Source organism: Electrona antarctica (genome assembly GCF_951216825.1).
Source record: "Electrona antarctica genome assembly, chromosome: 21".
Lineage (NCBI taxonomy): Eukaryota > Metazoa > Chordata > Actinopteri > Myctophiformes > Myctophidae > Electrona > Electrona antarctica.
Genome location: NC_136802.1, coordinates 5,868,843 through 5,889,636, shown reverse-complemented (window position 1 = coordinate 5,889,636; position 20,794 = coordinate 5,868,843). Strand labels below are relative to the sequence as shown.

The 20,794-nt window shown below is 44.1% G+C and overlaps 1 protein-coding gene across 2 annotated transcripts; it reads left to right on the top strand.

The window, feature by feature from the left end:
- The first annotated feature begins 900 nt into the window (after window positions 1–900).
- Window positions 901–19,178, top strand: LOC306913713 (butyrophilin-like protein 1). Of its 2 annotated transcripts, XM_079490527.1 has the most exons (5): window positions 901–1,100; window positions 4,788–5,132; window positions 5,640–5,936; window positions 6,965–7,144; window positions 19,091–19,178. In XM_079490527.1, coding segments are annotated over exons 1-5 (909 nt in total). In that variant the 5' UTR covers window positions 901–1,015; the 3' UTR covers window positions 19,093–19,178. The 2 variants fall into 2 exon arrangements, with proteins under 2 accessions (XP_079346653.1, XP_079346652.1); XM_079490526.1 differs by lacking the exon at window positions 19,091–19,178 and having other exon boundaries at window positions 6,965–7,251.
- Window positions 19,179–20,794: the final 1,616 nt, after the last annotated feature.

Genomic DNA, 20,794 nt, shown 5'->3' with positions numbered 1-20,794 from the left:
TAAATAAAATAATGGACCTTGATATGAAAACGGTTGAAAACCTCAGTCTGGTCTGTTCAGTTCCATATGATGCAATATTACAATATTTGCATGCAAGCAGTGCGACTGTGATATGGGATGATCCCTGATTCCCAGTAAATCAGGTGACACAACAAACAGCACACCTCCTCCACTCCAGACCAGAGCCTTAGATGTAGACAGAGTTACGAAAACTGCGTTCACTTCATGGGGCTTCAGTCCAATGGCGGCTCTCCTACATAGACTTCTATTGAGAATAGGGACAACCAACTGGGACAAGTCTCAATGCATTGGACTCAGGCAACAGCCCAGCTTTAATGATCTTATAAATCCCTTTATTTTAGATTGGTTTTGTAGTAATAGCACAACATAAACATTAAAGAGACTTTAGTTGTTACTGTACAATACTTTAAAACAGTTGTCATGTTGCATGCACACATCATTTTAAGCATGTGCGACACATGTTCAAAATAGCTCTTATTTGCGTCGCCCTCGTTGAAAACAACGTAGGCCTATTTGATATATGTGTGCATCATGTATGCCTCTTTAAAGTGTAATCATGTCACTTATTTTGCTTTCACACTGAAAATAAAAAGATGAACTGAGAGAAAATGAACATGTCTTATAAAATGAAACAAATTGCCTGTAAATGAGCTTATAATGGCAATAAACAAGTTTAAAAAAAAAAAAGAAAACAATGTATTTCCAACTCCAGCTTGCTTGTCTCAGTTCAGGCTGCATGAATGAACAGCGCTCGGTTTCTGCCCCCTCAATGTCGTAACTCTTCTATTAGATGGCTCTCCTCCACTCCCACCATTGCTCTGCTATTGTCGGTCACGTCTCTCACGAGAGTCACGAGTCTTTTATTGTATTTTTCTTCTGACTGACACACCTGCTGCAGCAGCACGTCTCAAAGGATAGTTTGTAACTTTGCAACAAGGATCAGACTCGACAATTAAGTTTCAGCGCAACGAAACACGCTATAGAATAGATAGATATGATGATGTCAGTCAGATCATGGCTGACGAGGGGGATTTATTTCCTGATATTGACAACAAGCATCTTCTACAATGCTGTGGAAGGTAAGGTTATTATTACATTTAACCTGTTATTTTAATTACTTATGAGAGTTGAGAGACGGTATCCGGAGAACTCGCCAGTTTACCAACTCGCCGCGATTTAGTGCATTTTAGTTTTTACTTCACCTTCATTTAAATTGCATTGAATTGAGAGAGTTGTTTAGAGTTAACGCTAGAGAAAGTTTGGAAATTAACTATAACATCTGTGGGTTTGTTTGACATACTGCACTGATGAAGACAGAATGTTAACATAACGATGAAGACATTGATGAATAATTTTCTCCGTGGCGATCTTGGTAAACTGAGACAGCCTGGTAAACTGTCTTTAAAGATGGCCGGAGGTGTTGGACAACGGAAGGGAAGATATATGAATGAATGAATGAATGGAGTTGGACAACTTGGACTGATACTGATAACTTCTGATTTACTGACATTTCCTTTTGAGAATCGATCCCCTTTTTGAAAACGTAGCCTACAATGTGGGAATCTTCATGTATGCGTACGTGCGACTTATGGGATTGTTTTTCACAGGTAGGGGGGACAACTTTAAAATAATAATGTCGATCCCCAGATGATGATGAAATCAAATGGAAGAAAGCATATATACTGGCTATAAAAACATGTGTATCCTCATGTAGTTCCATACAGATTACAGAGCGTGATAGGATAGGACAGGACAGCGTGTACATGTTTGTTTACACTCCATACTCCATACCACATGTTTGTATACACTCGAATACACACACATACAAAACAACGCGCACGTGTGTGTGTGTGTGTGTGTGTGTGTGACAACACCGTACCACGTACACTCACTGCTGAATGGAAATAATTCAACCGCCACACAATATAGCATTAAAGTCTAAAGAAGAGCATTAACGTTGCATTGGGTGACCTTGAAGGGGTTGCTGTTTATTGTTTTCTTCCTGCTTATCGCTCTACAACTGCGCCTCTCTCTCCCTAGCTGGAAAATCCCTTGTGGACGGTTCCCAAAGTGGGGTCCGGGGACCCCCAGGGGTCCTTGAAGGAGTTCCAGGGGGTCCCCAGCTAAATGATAGTTTGGAACCAAATGGACCCTTATGGGTCTGTAACTCAGAGTGTTTAGGGTCCATTTGGTTCCATTTGTGCACTCTCAGAGTTACATTAACATTGATTTTACAATATAAATTGAGGTCCCAGAGATAGAAATGACATTAAATGGGGGTCCGTAGACTAATATATGCATGTCAAACTGGGGGTCCTTGAAATTAAAACGGGTTGAGAATCACTGCTAAAGCCGTCAAAATCTTCTCTTCTCTTAAGAGATACTGGCATATCTCTTCAAATGGGGGTCCTTGACATGAAGTTTGGGAACCAGTCCCGGCCTAGTGTACCTTTTCTGTATCTGGGACGTGGTATAGGGCAGTATATGGTTTAACCATTTTCATATCAAGGCCCATTATTTATTCGATGTTTGAGCCACGTACGGACCACCATTTCATGAGATTTAGCCTCTCAGACCCCAAAAATAAAGAATATTTTGTTATCGTTGGATAAGATTTTGTCCCACAATTACATGTTGTATTGATGTGGTAACCATAGCAGAGATAACAATTCTTCTACATCTTGTAAATTAAGTAAATGCAGAACAATAAGTGAACTACGTAAAATGAAACCATTCATTCATTTTACGCTCTCAAGAGTTAATGATCTCTACAAGGTCACATTTTTGGTTACCAACTGTCCATCATCTAGCTGCATGGGGACCACCTGGAACCCCCTCAAGGACCACTGGTGGTCCCCGGGGCAGGACCACTGGTGGTCCCCGGGGCAGGACCACTGGTGGTCCCCGGGGCGGGACCACTGGTGGTCCCCGGGGCGGGACCACTGGTGGTCCCCGGGGCAGGACCACTGGTTGAAAACCGCTGGTATAGGGAGTCGACGTGGTAACTAGGCAGATCCCAATCCCAAATACAGAAAAGGTAAACTAGGGTAAATGGTAAATGGTGCATTTATATAGCGCCTTTTATCCAAGGCGCTTTACATAGATTGTGCATTACATTCACCCATTCATACACACATTCATACACCGATTGCGGCGGAAGCCATGCAAGGTACCAACCAGCACATCGGGAGCAATTTGGGGTTCAGTGTCTTTGCCCAAGGACACTTCGACATGTAGCCAGGAGGAGCCGGGATTCGAACCGCCGACCCATGGATCATTGGACGACCTGCTCTACCTCCTGAGCCACAGTCGCCCCTAAAGGGCTAGGAAAGGAAAGGGCTAGGAAAGGAAAGGGCTAGGAAAGTCCCATGGCTAAGACATCCGCTCCTATACAGTATATGCCAGTGGTTCCCAAACATTTTCATGTCAAGGACCCCCAAATTGACACTAATTAGCCCCTCGGACCCCCATTTGAAAAGATATGCCAGGAACCCCCGTAAGAGGAGATTTTTACGGCTCTAGCAGTGATTCTCAACCCGTTTAATATCAAGGACCCCCAGTTTAACATGCATTAGGCTACGGACCCCCATTTAATGGCATTTCTATCTCTGGGACCCCAATTCATATCGTAAAATCAAGGTTAATTTAACTCTGAGAGTGTACAAATTTTCATTTGTACACTCTCAGAGTTACAGACCCATAAGGGTCCATTTGGTTCCTAACTATCATTAGCTAGGGACCCCGTGGAACTCCCTCAAGGACCCCTGGGGGTCCCCGGACCCCACTTTGGGAACCACTGGTATACGCCCTACCAACAGCTATTAAGACACATGAATCCCTTGACTCCTTCAAAACCGCTCTCAAAGAGCACCTATACAGATGGCTGCAATTCGAAACTGGCCCCCGTAAATAGTCTGAGTTCCCACACCCCATTTTTACCTATAGGCTACTATACTGTACCTATCATTCTGCATACTGTGGAATAAAATGTTCAATCAATCAATTTCATAAACTGCTGTTTGTGTCTCGCATACTTGACAAGTATCAATGGAAAGTTTGCCTTTAGCCTACAAATAAATGACTTGCAATGTATTATGGACAAAAAAAACTAAAAACTAAAATGTTTTTCAGGGAAGAGAGACCAATAGCTCGCAACACTTTAGCTATTTTGTTTTTAAACGAATGACTGACCTAGTATGAACAACAAAAACTAATTTCACCCACTGTGTTTTACACATGTAAACCTGTGATGCGACAGTAAAGATGATTCTGAATTTCAGATTCTGGCCTAGCGGTCCAGGCGCATCATGCCACATATAGGCTCTGGCCTGACAGCGTGTCGCGTGTTCGAGTCCCGTTCATGACGACCTTTGCTGCATGTCTCTCCCCTTCTCTCTCTCCCTCTTTCCTGTCCATCTCCAATTGAAACTACCAATAAAGAGAGAAAACCCAAAAACATATCTTTAATCAAAAATAAATAATAACTTCTGATTCTGTTTTAGGGCGATAGCCCCATTTATGTCCAGCTTTTAGTGTGTGCAAATACAGACGTTGTCCTAATCACAAACGCCATCAAATGCCATTGACAATGAATGGACAATTTTCAGTGCTTGTGGAAACACAAACATTGTGTAAGACAAGCATTGAAGACAAGGGTGAGGACACAAATTGTGATTGGCCGGAATGAGATGATGTAGACGATGTATAAGATGTATAAGATCGCCCCTCACTTCACACGGGTGTGTGTGTTTGTTGTTTCTTTCAAGGAGAGCATCACCAGGTGACGGGCTCCTCTCAGGCCATCCTGGCCAGAGCAGGGGAGGACGTGACCCTCCCGTGCCGCATCGAGCCGTCCCGCCGTGCGGCCAGGCTGACGGTGGAGTGGTCGAGAGCGGACCTGGAGCCGGTGTACGTGCACGTCCGGCAGCAGGGCCACGAGGCGTCCCACTCTGTGAACCCGCTGTACCGACGCAGGACTGCCCTGTTCGTCCGGGAGCTTCCTCAGGGGAACATCTCACTGATGCTGTCCGGGGCGCGGCTCTCGGACGAGGGCTCGTTCAAGTGCTACGTTCCCAACCTGCACAGCAGCACTTTGGTCCAGCTCCGAGTTGGTGAGGCTTTTTGAATAGCCAGCGCAATAATCTAATACGACACAGATACTTTCTCGGTTTTAATGAGCTAACTGTAGAGGGAGAGAGAGTGAATCAGACTCGGTGAGCACAGTCTTGCGATCGAGAACCATCTGTCCACTGTACCAAGACATCAGAGACACATACGTCCCACAGATTACAATCACCCACGGAGATTTTGAAAACATGACAAATTACAAAAAAACTCCCATGTCCCAAGTACAACAATGTGCAAACACAGCAGCAAGATTTGTGAGTTGCTGTGATAGAAGGATATCAAATGGAACACAACCACCCTAGCTAAAGACTAATCATTGTGTGTATTCTTGGTACATAGAAATGTATTTATTGGAGATTCTGACCTTCAATATTGTACTGTTTGTACATACATTTTGTTTTGACTGCATTGTTCCACTTTTTTGCTTTCGTGAGGATGTGAGGAGGGATTGGTTGAATGATTGGTTTATTGATGTGATGTGTTTTTTGCAGGGCTCGTGTCTCAGCCAGTGATCTTTATAACTGGACCAAAACAAGACGACGACGACGGCTTTGCTTTGACCTGTGATTCCGGGTGCTGGTATCCACGGCCCGAGGTGTCTTGGCTGGACAGCGGGGGAAACCTCCTCCCCTCTGCTGACCCCTCGGTGACGGGCGGAGGTCCCGGCGACTGTTACACTGTCCGCAGGAACGTGACGGTGAGGGCTGGGGCGGGGCGCGTGACCTGCAGGGTTCACCTGCCCCACATCAACCACACTGTGGAGACGCACCACGTCATCCCATTCCCAGGTAATGAATGCTTCCGTTGCTCATTAAAGATCACTTCTGCCCAACTGATTTGTTCATTAAAACACATTCTGTACATACAGTAGGACGTCTGGAAACGTCATAGGGACTCTAACCGAGGGGTACATACGACGTCTGTAGACGTCCTAGCGCATCCTCAATGATACCGGGCGAGAGAGGAATATTCTGAATTTTTTCCTTTTTTTTAATTTGTCAGTTCGCCTTTCGGCTACCGTATGCTACGCTCTGCACTCATGTTAGCTTACCGTTGACTTAGCTGTTAGCGCGGCAGAAAGAATGACTCGTCTCTCCTAATCCAGGGCGCTCTCCGTGGTTTTGAACTGATCGATATACTAGCGCTTCATTTCTGCTCCTCATCCGTCTCTCCCGCAAAACATGAACGCTTTTTGGATCATATATCGTATAAATTAAAACGATAGCAACGTAAGCTAGCAATGTAAAGTCAACTTTTTTTAGCGGATTGTTTCCGGGTCGTGGGGTTCAGAGTAAAAGCGGCCATGTCTTTCCGGCACCCCAGAGCTCCTATTTTGAAGGAATCCCGGCAACGGTTGTGTTAAAACTTTGGCATGCAAGTTCACAAATAAGAGTTGTGCTTCAACATCCTTAATAAACAATAGTTCCTATCATGACAGTGGGAAAAGCAGCACTGCATCAAAAACTTGACATTTCCATCTGATTTGGGCTTCTCAAAGTACTGCGTGAAATTAATACGTTATCAGATTTTGTTAAATGTTAGACAACAAAACTCCGTCAGCATATGTTTCTAATGATTTTATTTTTCATTAAGTTGATTTAAGTTAACATTTGTTCAATAACATAGATGATAATGATATAGTCGTCAGTCCATCAATGAGTCAGGAAATCAGTTCTTCATATGCTCAAACTATTGCTGATGGTGTTATATTTTGGCTAAACATGAATTAGAAACGTTCAGAATAAAAGTAAGTCAACGTCCTAATGGTAACTGGAACAGACTTGTATGTAACTACCATTTCCTTCTGTCATTTCAGATCATAATTCCACTCAACCCACCAGTGTTGGCGTCATGACTGTCATTCGCATTCGCAGTATCGTCATTCGCAATGTCATCATTGGCAGTGTTTTGGCATCTGTCTGTTGCATTGGCGGTTGCATTGCCTTACTTGCCTATTGCCTCCTGCGTAAAAAGGCTGTACCTGACAGCAAGACCTGTAAGTATGCATTTTTTAAATCATATTTATTTGTCCTTAAACTATTTCACTAAAGCTCACAACTATTGTTGTGAGCTTGTAGGTCTTCTATTTTCTGAGCATAACACCAGAACACAACCAAGCTTATAATTACTTGTCTTTTAGTTCTACTGGATCTCTTCTCCACTAGTCCCTCCCTAACATTTAGTTCTACTGGATCTCTTCTCCACTAGTCCCTCCCTAACATTTAGTTCTACTGGATCTCTTCTCCACTAGTCCCTCCCTAACATTTAGTTCTACTGGATCTCTTCTCCACTAGTCCCTCCCGGACATTTAGTTCTACTGGATCTCTTCTCCACTAGTCCCTCCCTAACATTTAGTTCTACTGCATCTCTTCTCCACTAGTCCCTCCCTGACATTTAGTTCTACTGCATCTCTTCTCCACTAGTCCCTCCCGGACCCTAACATTTAGTTCTACTGGATCTCTTCTCCACTAGTCCCTCCCTGACATTTAGTTCTACTGGATCTCTTCTCCACTAGTCCCTCCCTAACATTTAGTTCTACTGGATCTCTTCTCCACTAGTCCCTCCCTAACATTTAGTTCTACTGGATCTCTTCTCCACTAGTCCCTCCCTAACATTTAGTTCTACTGGATCTCTTCTCCACTAGTCCCTCCCGGACATTTAGTTCTACTGGATCTCTTCTCCACTAGTCCATCCCTGACATTTAGTTCTACTGGATCTCTTCTCCACTAGTCCCTCCCTAACATTTAGTTCTACTGGATCTCTTCTCCACTAGTCCCTCCCTGACATTTAGTTCTACTGGATCTCTTCTCCACTAGTCCCTCCCTGACATTTAGTTCTACTGGATCTCTTCTCCACTAGTCCCTCCCTGACATTTAGTTCTACTGCATCTCTTCTCCACTAGTCCATCCCTGACATTTAGTCCTACTGGATCTCTTCTCCACTAGTCCCTCCCTGACATTTAGTTCTACTGGATCTCTTCTCCACTAGTCCCTCCCTGACATTTAGTCCTACTGCATCTCTTCTCCACTAGTCCCTCCCTGACATTTAGTTCTACTGCATCTCTTCTCCACTAGTCCCTCCCTGACATTTAGTTCTACTGGATCTCTTCTCCACTAGTCCCTCCCTGACATTTAGTTCTACTGGATCTCTTCTCCACTAGTCCCTCCCTGACATTTAGTTCTACTGGATCTCTTCTCCACTAGTCCCTCCCTGACATTTAGTTCTACTGGATCTCTTCTCCACTAGTCCCTCCCTGACATTTAGTTCTACTGGATCTCTTCTCCACTAGTCCCTCCCTGACATTTAGTTCTACTGGATCTCTTCTCCACTAGTCCCTCCCTGACATTTAGTTCTACTGGATCTCTTCTCCACTAGTCCCTCCCTGACATTTAGTTCTACTGCATCTCTTCTCCACTAGTCCCTCCCTGACATTTAGTTCTACTGGATCTCTTCTCCACTAGTCCCTCCCTGACATTTAGTTCTACTGGATCTCTTCTCCACTAGTCCCTCCCTAACATTTAGTTCTACTGGATCTCTTCTCCACTAGTCCCTCCCTGACATTTAGTTCTACTGGATCTCTTCTCCACTAGTCCCTCCCTGACATTTAGTTCTACTGGATCTCTTCTCCACTAGTCCCTCCCTGACATTTAGTTCTACTGGATCTCTTCTCCACTAGTCCCTCCCTGACATTTAGTTCTACTGCATCTCTTCTCCACTAGTCCCTCCCTGACATTTAGTTCTACTGGATCTCTTCTCCACTAGTCCCTCCCTGACATTTAGTTCTACTGCATCTCTTCTCCACTAGTCCCTCCCTGACATTTAGTTCTACTGCATCTCTTCTCCACTAGTCCCTCCCTGACATTTAGTTCTACTGGATCTCTTCTCCACTAGTCCCTCCCTGACATTTAGTTCTACTGGATCTCTTCTCCACTAGTCCCTCCCTGACATTTAGTTCTACTGCATCTCTTCTCCACTAGTCCCTCCCTGACATTTAGTTCTACTGGATCTCTTCTCCACTAGTCCCTCCCTGACATTTAGTTCTACTGGATCTCTTCTCCACTAGTCCCTCCCTGACATTTAGTTCTACTGGATCTCTTCTCCACTAGTCCCTCCCTGACATTTAGTTCTTCTGGATCTCTTCTCCACTAGTCCCTCCCTGACATTTAGTTCTTCTGGATCTCTTCTCCACTAGTCCCTCCCTGACATTTAGTTCTACTGGATCTCTTCTCCACTAGTCCCTCCCTGACATTTAGTTCTACTGGATCTCTTCTCCACTAGTCCCTCCCTGACATTTAGTTCTACTGGATCTCTTCTCCACTAGTCCCTCCCTGACATTTAGTTCTACTGGATCTCTTCTCCACTAGTCCCTCCCTGACATTTAGTTCTACTGCATCTCTTCTCCACTAGTCCCTCCCTGACATTTAGTTCTACTGGAAGGCCGCATAGGCTGAAACGTTGCTGTTTCCCTATTAAAAGTTGGTCACTGCATTTGAAGACAGTGTGCGGGTGTTTGTTCTTTTTCATTGTCGGGCACCGTACCCTCTCCTACGCACCTGTCGCCTGTAGGTGCACCGTACCCTCTCCTACGCACCTGTCGCCTGTAGGGGGCACCGTACCCTCTCCTACGCACCTGTCGCCTGTAGGTGCACCGTACCCTCTCCTACGCACCTGTCGCCTGTAGGTGTATGTTCACTAAATTTGTCCTACACAAACATTAAATGCCATTGACAATGAATTAACAATTTTGAGTGTTTGTGTAAACACAAACATTGCGTAACAAAAATATTGAAGACGAAGGTGAGGATGCAAATTCCTGGAATGGGATGATGTTTGAAATTCTTTATTTAGGAATACCCCATTGAGAGAGAGTATCTCGTTTTCGAGAGGGTCCTAAATGATGTATGATTAATATGTACGATGATAAGAGCGCCCCTCACTTCACACGGGTGTGATTTTCTTTTTTTAAATCTTCTACTTTTTTTTTGCGGCTTTCGCATATTTATGTATGTAATATCGGAAGCAGTGTCTTCCATATTTATGACGGTTGTACCGTCGAAATTATATTTATCAGTGACAGGGTTCACTATAAATGGTTTGTTATTTATTTAAAAATATCGGAAGCAGTGTCTTCCATATTTACGACGGTTGTACTGTCAAAGTGTTAAAAGCAGCATCCGCTAAAACAAGCATACGTACCTGCCGACAGGCACGTACAAGTCTAGTCCGCTAAAACAAGCATACGTACCTGCCGACAGGCACGTACAAGTCTAGTCCGCTAAAACAAGCATACGTACCTGCCGACAGGCACGTACAAGTCTAGTCCGCTAAAACAAGCATACGTACCTGCCGACAGGCACGTACAAGTCTAGTCCGCTAAAACAAGCATACGTACCTGCCGACAGGCACGTACAAGTCTAGTCCGCTAAAACAAGCATACCTGCTGACCAGCAGCCAGTACCAGTACTGGACATGGACCAACCCAACCAGCACTTCTAAGCTATTAGAGCCCCGCATCTATCTATCTATACATGCACCAAGTCTCTCTCTGTGTGTGTACGTAGTGGCCAGTATTCACTCAGTTACTACAGCCCCCAGTCCTTAGTTTAAGCTATATGTCACGTGCACGGTTGTGACAAAGAACAAACAAATTATCCAATTAAACTCACCGTAGAGTTATAAAAGGATAGAGTGCGAACGGGTGACTACTGCCCCGCCCCGTGCTATTCATTTCAAAGGAAGTTGCTCCGTGGCGTTTTGAAGCACCCGGAAGAACGCTCTACTTCCGCATTTGAACACCAACATTTGGTCGGCAAAATGCGGAAGTGCAAACGAGCGCTCCATGTTAAGCCCCACCTGCTGTGGCGCGGTGTTTCCTAGTGCTATATGCACACATGTGTGCATATAGTGCATATAGCAATCTTTGACACCCCAAAGATTATGGAGACCACGGTGACGAGCAGGAATTGTAGGAGTTTAGAGGCATTACATTTTGACTCGGCGGATACATGTTGTGAAAATAGCCGGTCTACATGCTCACAATGCCTCCCATGAGACCAGCTGTTTTCAATGTTTCTCTCTTTCTTCGGTATTATTTTGACTACTATACTATTTTTGAGCGGTGCCTCCTCTCCATTACGCAGCTATGTCCGTCCGTATGTCCGTATGTCTCTGTGTCTATGTCCGAGCACGGAAAGCTGCAACACCTAAAGTGGCCAGTAGAGTAAAGCACAGAGTAAAGTGGCACAGAGTACACTACAGTACGAGCCCTGGGTCGTTATGTTCCGGGGACCCCCACACAGACTCCCCGGGGACCCCCACATGATAACTCTGTCATTTCTCGACCGTTTCGGACGTGCGGCAGCTCGCCAGGAACTGAACCTGCCCCCTGGCCGTGGTCCTGGGGGTCTGGATGTTTGCGGGGACTTCCTGGGGACCCCCACATGGGTTTCGGGGGACCCCCCCAGGGACCCCCACACGATAACTGTCATTTCTCAACCGTTTCGGACGCGGACCCCCACACGGTAACTCTGTCATAGTTGCACCGCTCACTCGTAATGGTAAACATTTTTCTTTTTTTGTTTCTTTGGCAGTGTTAAAAAGGTTTATAAATGTGCAGACACCCTAACTGTACACTTAAAGTTACACTGTATGTTTACTGCTTCACTGTTACAAATCATCTAGGGCAGTGGTTCTCAAAGTGGGGACCCCCGGGTGTCCTTGGGGGAGTTCCAGGGGGTCCCCAGCTAAATCATAGTAATGAACAAATGGACCCTTATGGGTCTGTAACTCTGTTGGTTCCACTTGTACACTCTCAGAGTTAAATTAACACACTCCCATCGCCCAGGACGAAGTACTTTGTCCTTTCTATTAGTAACGCCCGACGCCCAGGACGAAGTATTGTCCAAAAGACGAAGATTATTGATACGAGAACGGATCGCATGGCTCTATAGCCCAAGCGCGCCTCCTGGGCAATCCTCGGTGACGCGCAAGAGTGAGACGTCATCGAAAAACTCCCTCCCCTGTTTAGCTGATGAAAACGAAAATCTTAAAACGTTCATAACTCGCGATCTAAATCATCCCGTCTTTTTCTGAAAAAAGATCCTGTGTTAGACGGAGCTCCGCGGTCCAGTCGCTAGTCTCGATGGATTTATTCTTGTCTCCCGTTGTTGTCGATCGACTCTAGAGTGGTGTGGCTATTGTTAGCTGCTACACACACAGCAACAACTTCCGCCGGTCCGTCCGGAAAAGGGGTCCGTGTTTATAAATCGAATGGGCGCATGAATGTAATGGATTAAATAACCCTGGGCAATTAAAGTGTTTTAGCAGTGATTTTACAATATAACTTGGGGGTCCCAGAGATAGAAATGCCGCGTCCGTAGCCTAACTGGGGGTCCTTGAAATGAAAACGGTTGAAAAACCACTGCCTTAAACTGCACAGTGCATGTTGAACCACAGCCTTAAACTGCACAGTGCATGTTGAACCACAGCCTTAAACTGCACAGTGCATGTTGAACCACAGCCTTAAACTGCACAGTGCATGTTGAACCACAGCCTTAAACTGCACAGTGCATGTTGAACCACTGCCTTAAACTGCACAGTGCATGTTGAACCACTGCCTTAAACTGCACAGTGCATGTTGAACCACTGCCTTAAACTGCACAGTGCATGTTGAACCACTGCCTTAAACTGCACAGTGCATGTTGAACCACTGCCTTAAACTGCACAGTGCATGTTGAACCACTGCCTTAAACTGCACAGTGCATGTTGTCCAAAATGTTCACAAACCATCTGTGCCGTTTCACTGTCATGTTCTCGAGTGCAGTGGTCCCCAAGGGGTCCGGGGACCCCCAGGGGTCCTTGAGGGAGTTCCAGGGGGTCCCCAGCTAAATGATGAACCAAATGGACCCTTATGAGTCTGTAACTCTGAGAGTTCCATTTGTACACTCTCAGAGTTAAATTAACATTGATTTTATAATATAAATTGGGGGTCTCAGAGATAGAAATGCCATTAAATGGGGGGTCCGTAGCCTATAATGCATGTCAAACTGGAGGTCCTTGAAATTAAACGGGTTGAGAATCACTGCTAGAGCCGTAAAAATCTTCTCTTATGGGGGGTCCCTGGCATATTATTTTCAAATGGGGGGTCCGCGGGCTGATTAGTGTCCATTTGGGGGGCCTTGACATGAAAAGGTTTGGGAACCACTGCTATAGATAAATGTGGGGAAACATATAAAGGGAAAACTTCATTTATATACGAGTTCATATCTAGACAACTATATGAATTGTTTTTTTTAAATGATGTAAATGACTCAGTGAGATGTTGTGAATTAAAGGGTGGCTGTACGGGTATCGGAATGGAATGAACATCTATAGGGCTGTCACAATTATTACGCAATCGTCTGATCGCAATTACCGGTATTTGAGAAAATTTGGAATTATTTTAGCACAATCGTCATATGTAAAATGAAAAAGCACAAATGGCAAAATGAAATACCGGTATGTCAGTAATGTCATAGTATATTTAAGTTGTCATATCTGCCCTGTGCAATTTTTTGATTGCGAGGCCTTGAACTTTAAAGGCAATCTGAAATGAGAATTGTATTCATATGGTGTCCAATGTTTAACGCCAAAAACGTGCTAACCGAAATTGTTTGTAAGACAATTAATCGTTAACTTAAATGTGTTATCGTGACAGCCCTAAGATGACATCATGAGAGGAGGAAGTAGCTAGATTTACATAATCTTACATACTGTACTTCAATATTTGCCTCCAAATGATAATGTGACACTTTCTCATTCAAAACCAGCTTTATTTTACACTGGAATACTTTTGTACTGTTACGTAACTTTGAAATAAAATGTAGTTACATTGATGATATGTGTATATATATTTTTTTAAGGTTTATTTCCCTTTGGCGAAGGAGACAGGCCGGTTGGGGGAGTGAGTTAGCGCTCTGGTGAGACTCAGATGGTGGCCGTTGACAGTCAGGTAGTTTGTACCAGAGTAATCTAGTAAGAGAGTGGCGACACTATAGCGTTGACTCCCATTGTAACAATGGAATGCGGAAGTGCTCATTCTATCTCAATGGGATAGTTCCACTCTGTTTTTTACTAGGCACATTATTTTTTGACCTCTGGCTCCCTCTGGTGTCCTTTCTGTGTCATGGCCTTTGAGGAAAATGCCTTTTAGCTGGTTTTGTTCAACCAGACCTTTGTATTTCATATGACAGTCCTATATAGGCAATAGCAGTTAGATGATCACATATTAATATTCATGTGTAGCTAGACCTAATATATGATAACCCTTCCACAGTAGTAGCTTTCTAATATTTTCTATTTTTTGCATATTTTCCTATATAATGCCTCATTTGCATATTTAAACTTTTTTTGGTAATACAATAAATCATTGTCTTCGTGTAAGTAATCGACTAAGTTTCATGGTGATAACAATCTAATATAGGTATAGTTTAGCCCACTCAATAACGTTCCAATTTTGGAGCTCTGGCTCCTGGACTAAGAAGCACATAAAGAACTGAACCGGTTCCCATTGGGAACCAACCGGTGGAAAAGGGGTCTCAGAGTTACAGACCCATAAGGGTCCATTTGGTTCCAAACTATCATTTAGCTGGGGACCCCCTGGAACTGCCTCAAGGACCCCCTGGGGGTCCCTGGAGCCCACTTTGGGAACCACTGGTGTAGTGTTTAACCATCTCCACCTGTCACACTTTGCCTAGTGTGGGTATAAAGTGTTTGGACGAAAGGCACAAAGCCACCAGAGTCCTTGATGCAGAGAAGTGGTTTCTTCATCCACCTTTTTACCCAGGCAATCAGTGATCAAAATGCGCTTGCTCGCTCACTCAGGCCTCATTCACACGTACACAACAAAAGTTTGGTCCGTGTGGGATGTCTGATTGCTTTTTGATTGCTGCTCCAATTCATTTTCAATGGGAGTCACATGGTTTGACCAAACATTTTTGTTTGATGAGGGGGGAGAAATCAGCAATCAGCGATCAAACACAAATGTTTGATCAAACCATGTGACTCCCATTGGAAAAGCATTGTGGTGGCCCAAAAAAACGACCAAACATTGCTTGATTGGTGTTTGGTACGTGTGAACTAGGCCTCACTCACTCTCACTCACACACAGACACACGCGCACACGCACACACAGAGTAAGGAAAACCATACTTTTTTTTACTTCACATACCAGGGTTTCCTGGACAGTGTTATTGGCATGGCCATAAATCGCGCCATGCTTAGCTGCAACAAAAAAAAAGCCTCCCCAGTGTCTTCCCAGTGTCTTCCCAGTGCCTCCCCAGTGCCTCCCCATGCAGTGCCTCCCCAGTAGGTGGTGAGTTGACCTCAGAACTGATGAGATGATTGGTCGTTGATGAAGTAGGTGGTGAGTTGACCTTTGCCCTTGACCTGGACCACTCCCCCCAATGTGATGCTGTAGCCCAGACTCTGGACCACCTGGGCTGTCTCCTCTGTCACCTGACCGGGGTCAGAGGTCACAGAGGGGGGGGGGGGGGGGGGGGGGGGGGGGGTCAGAGAGAGAGAGGGGGGGGGGGGGGTCAGAGAGAGAGAGAGAGGGGGGGGGGTCAGAGAGAGAGAGAGAGGGTTTTACTTGTATTTCTCTTTTTTAACATAACGTTTACATCGATCAATCAATCAATCAATCAATCAATGGCCAACAATTGATGTGCTCTTGAACCTAAGAAATGTCTCTCGCCCACCTGTATCTTGTCCAGTTCTCTCTCTGTCTCTCGCCCACCTGTATCTTGTCCAGTACTCTCTCTATGTCTCTCGCCCACCTGTATCTTGTCCAGTACTCTCTCTATGTCTCTCGCCCACCTGTATCTTGTCCAGTTCTCTCTCTATGTCTCTCGCCCACCTGTATCTTGTCCAGTACTCTCTCTATGTCTCTCGCCCACCTGTATCTTGTCCAGTACTCTCTCTATGTCTCTCGCCCACCTGTATCTTGTCCTCTATGTCTCTCGCCCACCTGTATCTTGTCCAGTTCTCTCTCTATGTCTCTCGCCCACCTGTATCTTGTCCTCTATGTCTCTCGCCCACCTGTATCTTGTCCAGTACTCTCTCTATGTCTCTCGCCCACCTGTATCTTGTCCTCTATGTCTCTCGCCCACCTTTATCTTGTCCAGTTCTCTCTCTATGTCTCTCGCCCACCTGTATCTTGTCCTCTATGTCTCTCGCCCACCTGTATCTTGTCCAGTACTCTCTCTATGTCTCTCGCCCACCTGTATCTTGTCCAGTTCTCTCTCTATGTCTCTCGCCCACCTGTATCTTGTCCAGTACTCTCTCTATGTCTCTCGCCCACCTGTATCTTGTCCAGTGCTCTCTCTATGTCTCTCGCCCACCTGTATCTTGTCCAGTACTCTCTCTATGTCTCTCGCCCACCTGTATCTTGTCCTCTATGTCTCTCGCCCACCTGTATCTTGTCCAGTACTCTCTCTATGTCTCTCGCCCACCTGTATCTTGTCCAGTACTCTCTCTATGTCTCTCGCCCACCTGTATCTTGTCCAGTACTCCGGTGCTGTCCATCCTGCTCGCCACGTTGACGGCCATTCTGCCAATTCTGACAACTCTTTAAGAGAACACAGAAACATATATTTAAAGTGCACTGTGTAAAAGTGCGGGTGCATATTAACTAGCCAACTATGCCACCCTTTGATTTAACAACAGAGTGAAGGGAACTCTGACACTTGTCTTTCAAGGTTAACGCAGGTTCGAGTTTAAAACCAGGTAAAATAGCTAAAACGCAGGGAAGGACTGAATACTGAAACAGGATGTTGGGGGGGGGGGGGGGGGTTACAAAAAGGATAAGAAACTTTATTGGGCTAATACAGGGGGCACTCTAATATAATACTATTGTATATATAATTATATAAAATGGCCATAGCAAAATACAATGTTATATTAAAAACGCCCTAAGCCTAAAATCCCTATACAATCCTAAATAACTAACTAAACTAAATTCTAAAAATAAACACTTAACCAAAATAAACAAAACCAAACAACTTTTCTCACAATGTGCAAAATCCACAATACTGTGCAAATCTGCAATTGTGCAACAAGTTAAGGAGGAGGTGCGGGGACAGTCACAAAGGTTCAGTTCGTTTCTTCTATGCTTCTGGTCACTGAAACACAAAAGGCCTGCAGGGCACAGTCCATCTGTTTCACAATGTCCTACTATAGAGGGTATGCACGTGACCTCATCAAACACGGAAGTTATGCAGGGATACCTACTGAGTGACAAAAAACTACTTTCTGGCCTTGACAGCCCATACATCCAAACAGAACAGTCCTATCTGATTGCATTAAACAACGTTAAACAATGTTAAACTCACTTTGCATGTTGCTTTGCCACTCGATGTGCCATTCACATTCGCATGCGCATACCCTCTATATGATGGGAATAACAGGTCGGTCTACACGTCGGCAACACTACAAAGTCAGGTACTTACAGGTGTCTGTAAGAATCATGTGGTTTGCCTGAGGGGGAGGTCCTTCCTCCTGGTATAAAACAGACAACGATTGCATAACGTCCTCTTTCTTCACCGTCCTCTTCTCATACTGTAAGTACCTCGCTTTGATTGCTCTGTTTTGTAGATCTTATGTTTTGTCTTCCATGTTGTTTAACCCATTTGGACTGAGACCAGATTCTATCAAATGTCTTCTAAATCATGACTGTTTTCTGAAAACAAAAACAAAAACTATTTTCTATATCAGTGGTTCTCAAAACTATTTCTTGTCAAGGATATTTGGGAGTTAGAGAACGGAGAGAACTAAGAGAAACTGGTGACCACCAGGCGCTCTGCCTGGACGAAGGCCTTAATGTGCTATACTATGGAAAGATGACTTTGTTATGCTGGTAACCTGATGTAACTATATGGAAGATGCCTTGTTTGAATAAATGATGGACTTTGCCTGGGATTTCTCAAACTCATTTCATTTCAACTGCTACATTAGGAAAATAAGGAAATAATCCACCGACCCCTGTAAGAAAAGAGACATAAGTAGAAACGATTATACCAAATGTAACACATTTTAAACTAGGGCAATCATTTTGGAGGCGCACGGCACCAGAGGTTCAGGTTGTGTGTTCGGACCGCCCACCTGACGTAAAATTATATTTCTGCTCCGAGTCCGACCGGATCAGAAACCTGAAAATGGTATTGATCCAAGGATAGTAGTCTATCTGAGGTAGTTAAAATGGTATTGATCCCAGGATAGTAGCCTATCTGAGGTAGTTAAAATGGTATTGATCCAGGCTAGTAGCCTATCTATCTGAGGTAGTTAAAATGGTATTGATCCAGGCTAGTAGCTTATCTGAGGTAGTTAAAATGGTAGTTTGGTATAGTTAAAAAGAGATAGTTTGTTATTTTGTTTTGATAAGAGTTTTATAACACCTCCGTCAGGGTTAGGGTTAGGGTTATTAATTAATTGGGAATGTAGTGCATTATGATATGGCCCAGTTTAGCCCGTCTACAGCATCTTGTGTACTGTATGTATAGGCTATAATATCATTTAGGCTACAGTATACGTACAGTACACAAGTACACATGTGTTAAATCAATTCAGACTCTGATTTTGGAATAATATGGAATTTTGGAATAATATGCAGCCGTCGGAGACTGAAGTGCAGTGTCCAGAATTCCCCAAACAGTGGCCATTCTTCATAATAATAATAATAATAATAATAATAGTAATAATAATAATAAAATGTACCCTGGTTTTCAAGACACCACAGACATGAACACCGTTTCAAAATACAGTTCTCACCTCTAATGAATACTACCCTTGATTAGAGGTCATTTAATTTGAAATTAATTAAATATCGTTTGCATAACATGATCACATATCACAATATAATTAATTTTAATAACGACATACACTGTTGTCTCTCTCTGTGGTCCTATAGAATCAGTCATCTCCATGGATCATCAGTCCTAAACTAACATTACCATGGATCCCAATAAGAGGAGGAAACGTGGCGATGGAGAGGAACGGAAGAGGAAAAAGAAGACATCGACCCCTCATCCGGTTCCAGACAAAAATCATAGAGTGGATGATATGTTCAAGGCCTTCAACGCAAAGAAAGTGGTTGCAACAAGAAGTAAGTTAATATAATTATAAATAACACTGGTTCTTCCAGCCGGGTAGTCGGGGATGTGCTAATTGAACACGCATTCTGACAACATTTAATGTCTACATCCCAGTAGACATTGTAAAATGGAAGACATTTCAGAATATTCATCTATGTTTCCTATGCAAAGGTGGATCCAATACCAGGGCTGGTGCTTCAGTGGGAGAGTCCAGTGTTCGCTCAGAGGAACTAGCAGGTACAGAGCAACAACCATACAGTGGTAGTAAATTCAAGTAAATTCATTGTATTATGCTGGGTTTCCCAGCATGAGATTGACTAAGGTCACATTCCCACCTAATACTTCGGTAGACTCGATGCGAATGGGAGGAGAATTGGGACTTCTTGCATATTTAATTTGCTGCGGGTTGCCTTCACACTGTCATCCGCAGCTATTGGAAACGCAGCAGGGGGACCTTTATCAATGTGTTCCATTCATAAACTATAGCCTACACAGTGAAATCTATGGTGATACAATTATACTCATAACGTGCATGTGTCGTGCCGTCTGGGACTGGACCCCCCCTCTCTCTCTCTCTCTCTCTCTCTCTCTCTCTCTCTCACACTATACGCATGCAGCCACGCACTGTTCTTTTGGGCATGGAGGCACAGCGCTGAGCGCACTGATATAACAGACAGCAGCGCAAAATGTTTACAAGTTTATCGAGATAAAAGTCCCTACTCCCCAGTCCCCACACAGTGACAGCACTCCATGTTTACGGCACGCACAGACAGACATACAGACAGAATATTCTGTAGGCTATAATACACTGCAGTGTTTTTATGTGTTTCCTTAAGCAATTGATTAATGTACTCGTCCTAATTTCGATCAGGGCTTCAGACTCATTCCACCACGTCTATCCACGGTAACGGGACATCTTTGCGCTGCGTAAAATATGCCTTAAGTTCTCCGTCTCCAACTGTGTTCAGCTCCTCACCCGCCACATTGTTTGCTTCATTTCCTTTATTTACTGCGGATTGCATTCACACCTGCACCAAATCGTAATCTAGTGCGTTTGGAAGCGAAGTGAAACCCCCGTTTTTGCTCGGAGTAGAATGCGGTTCTTTGATACGCATTAGGATTCGAATGAGCCTTCACACCTGCCAAACGAAGTGCACTTTCTGACAATGCGCAGCAGGATTAGTTTTAATCGCAGCAAAGCTTTCTGGTGTGAATGTCACCTAAGTGACCAGATTTCACTGAGCTAAAGTGGTATTGCAGGCAAATGAGGCAATTCAACGGGGTGCTCGAACAAAATAATAAACTGCAAAAGAAGGATGTGTAGAATGTATAGAAAATCTATTGAAAATAGCCGATCTACAAGCTCACAATGCGTCGCAACGCGACGCATTGTGACATTAAATGTTGACATTAGATGTCAACATTTAATGTCTACATCCCAGTAGACATTGTAAAATGGAAGACATTTCAGAATATTCTTCTATGTTTCCTATGCAAAGGTGGATCCAATACCAGTGCTG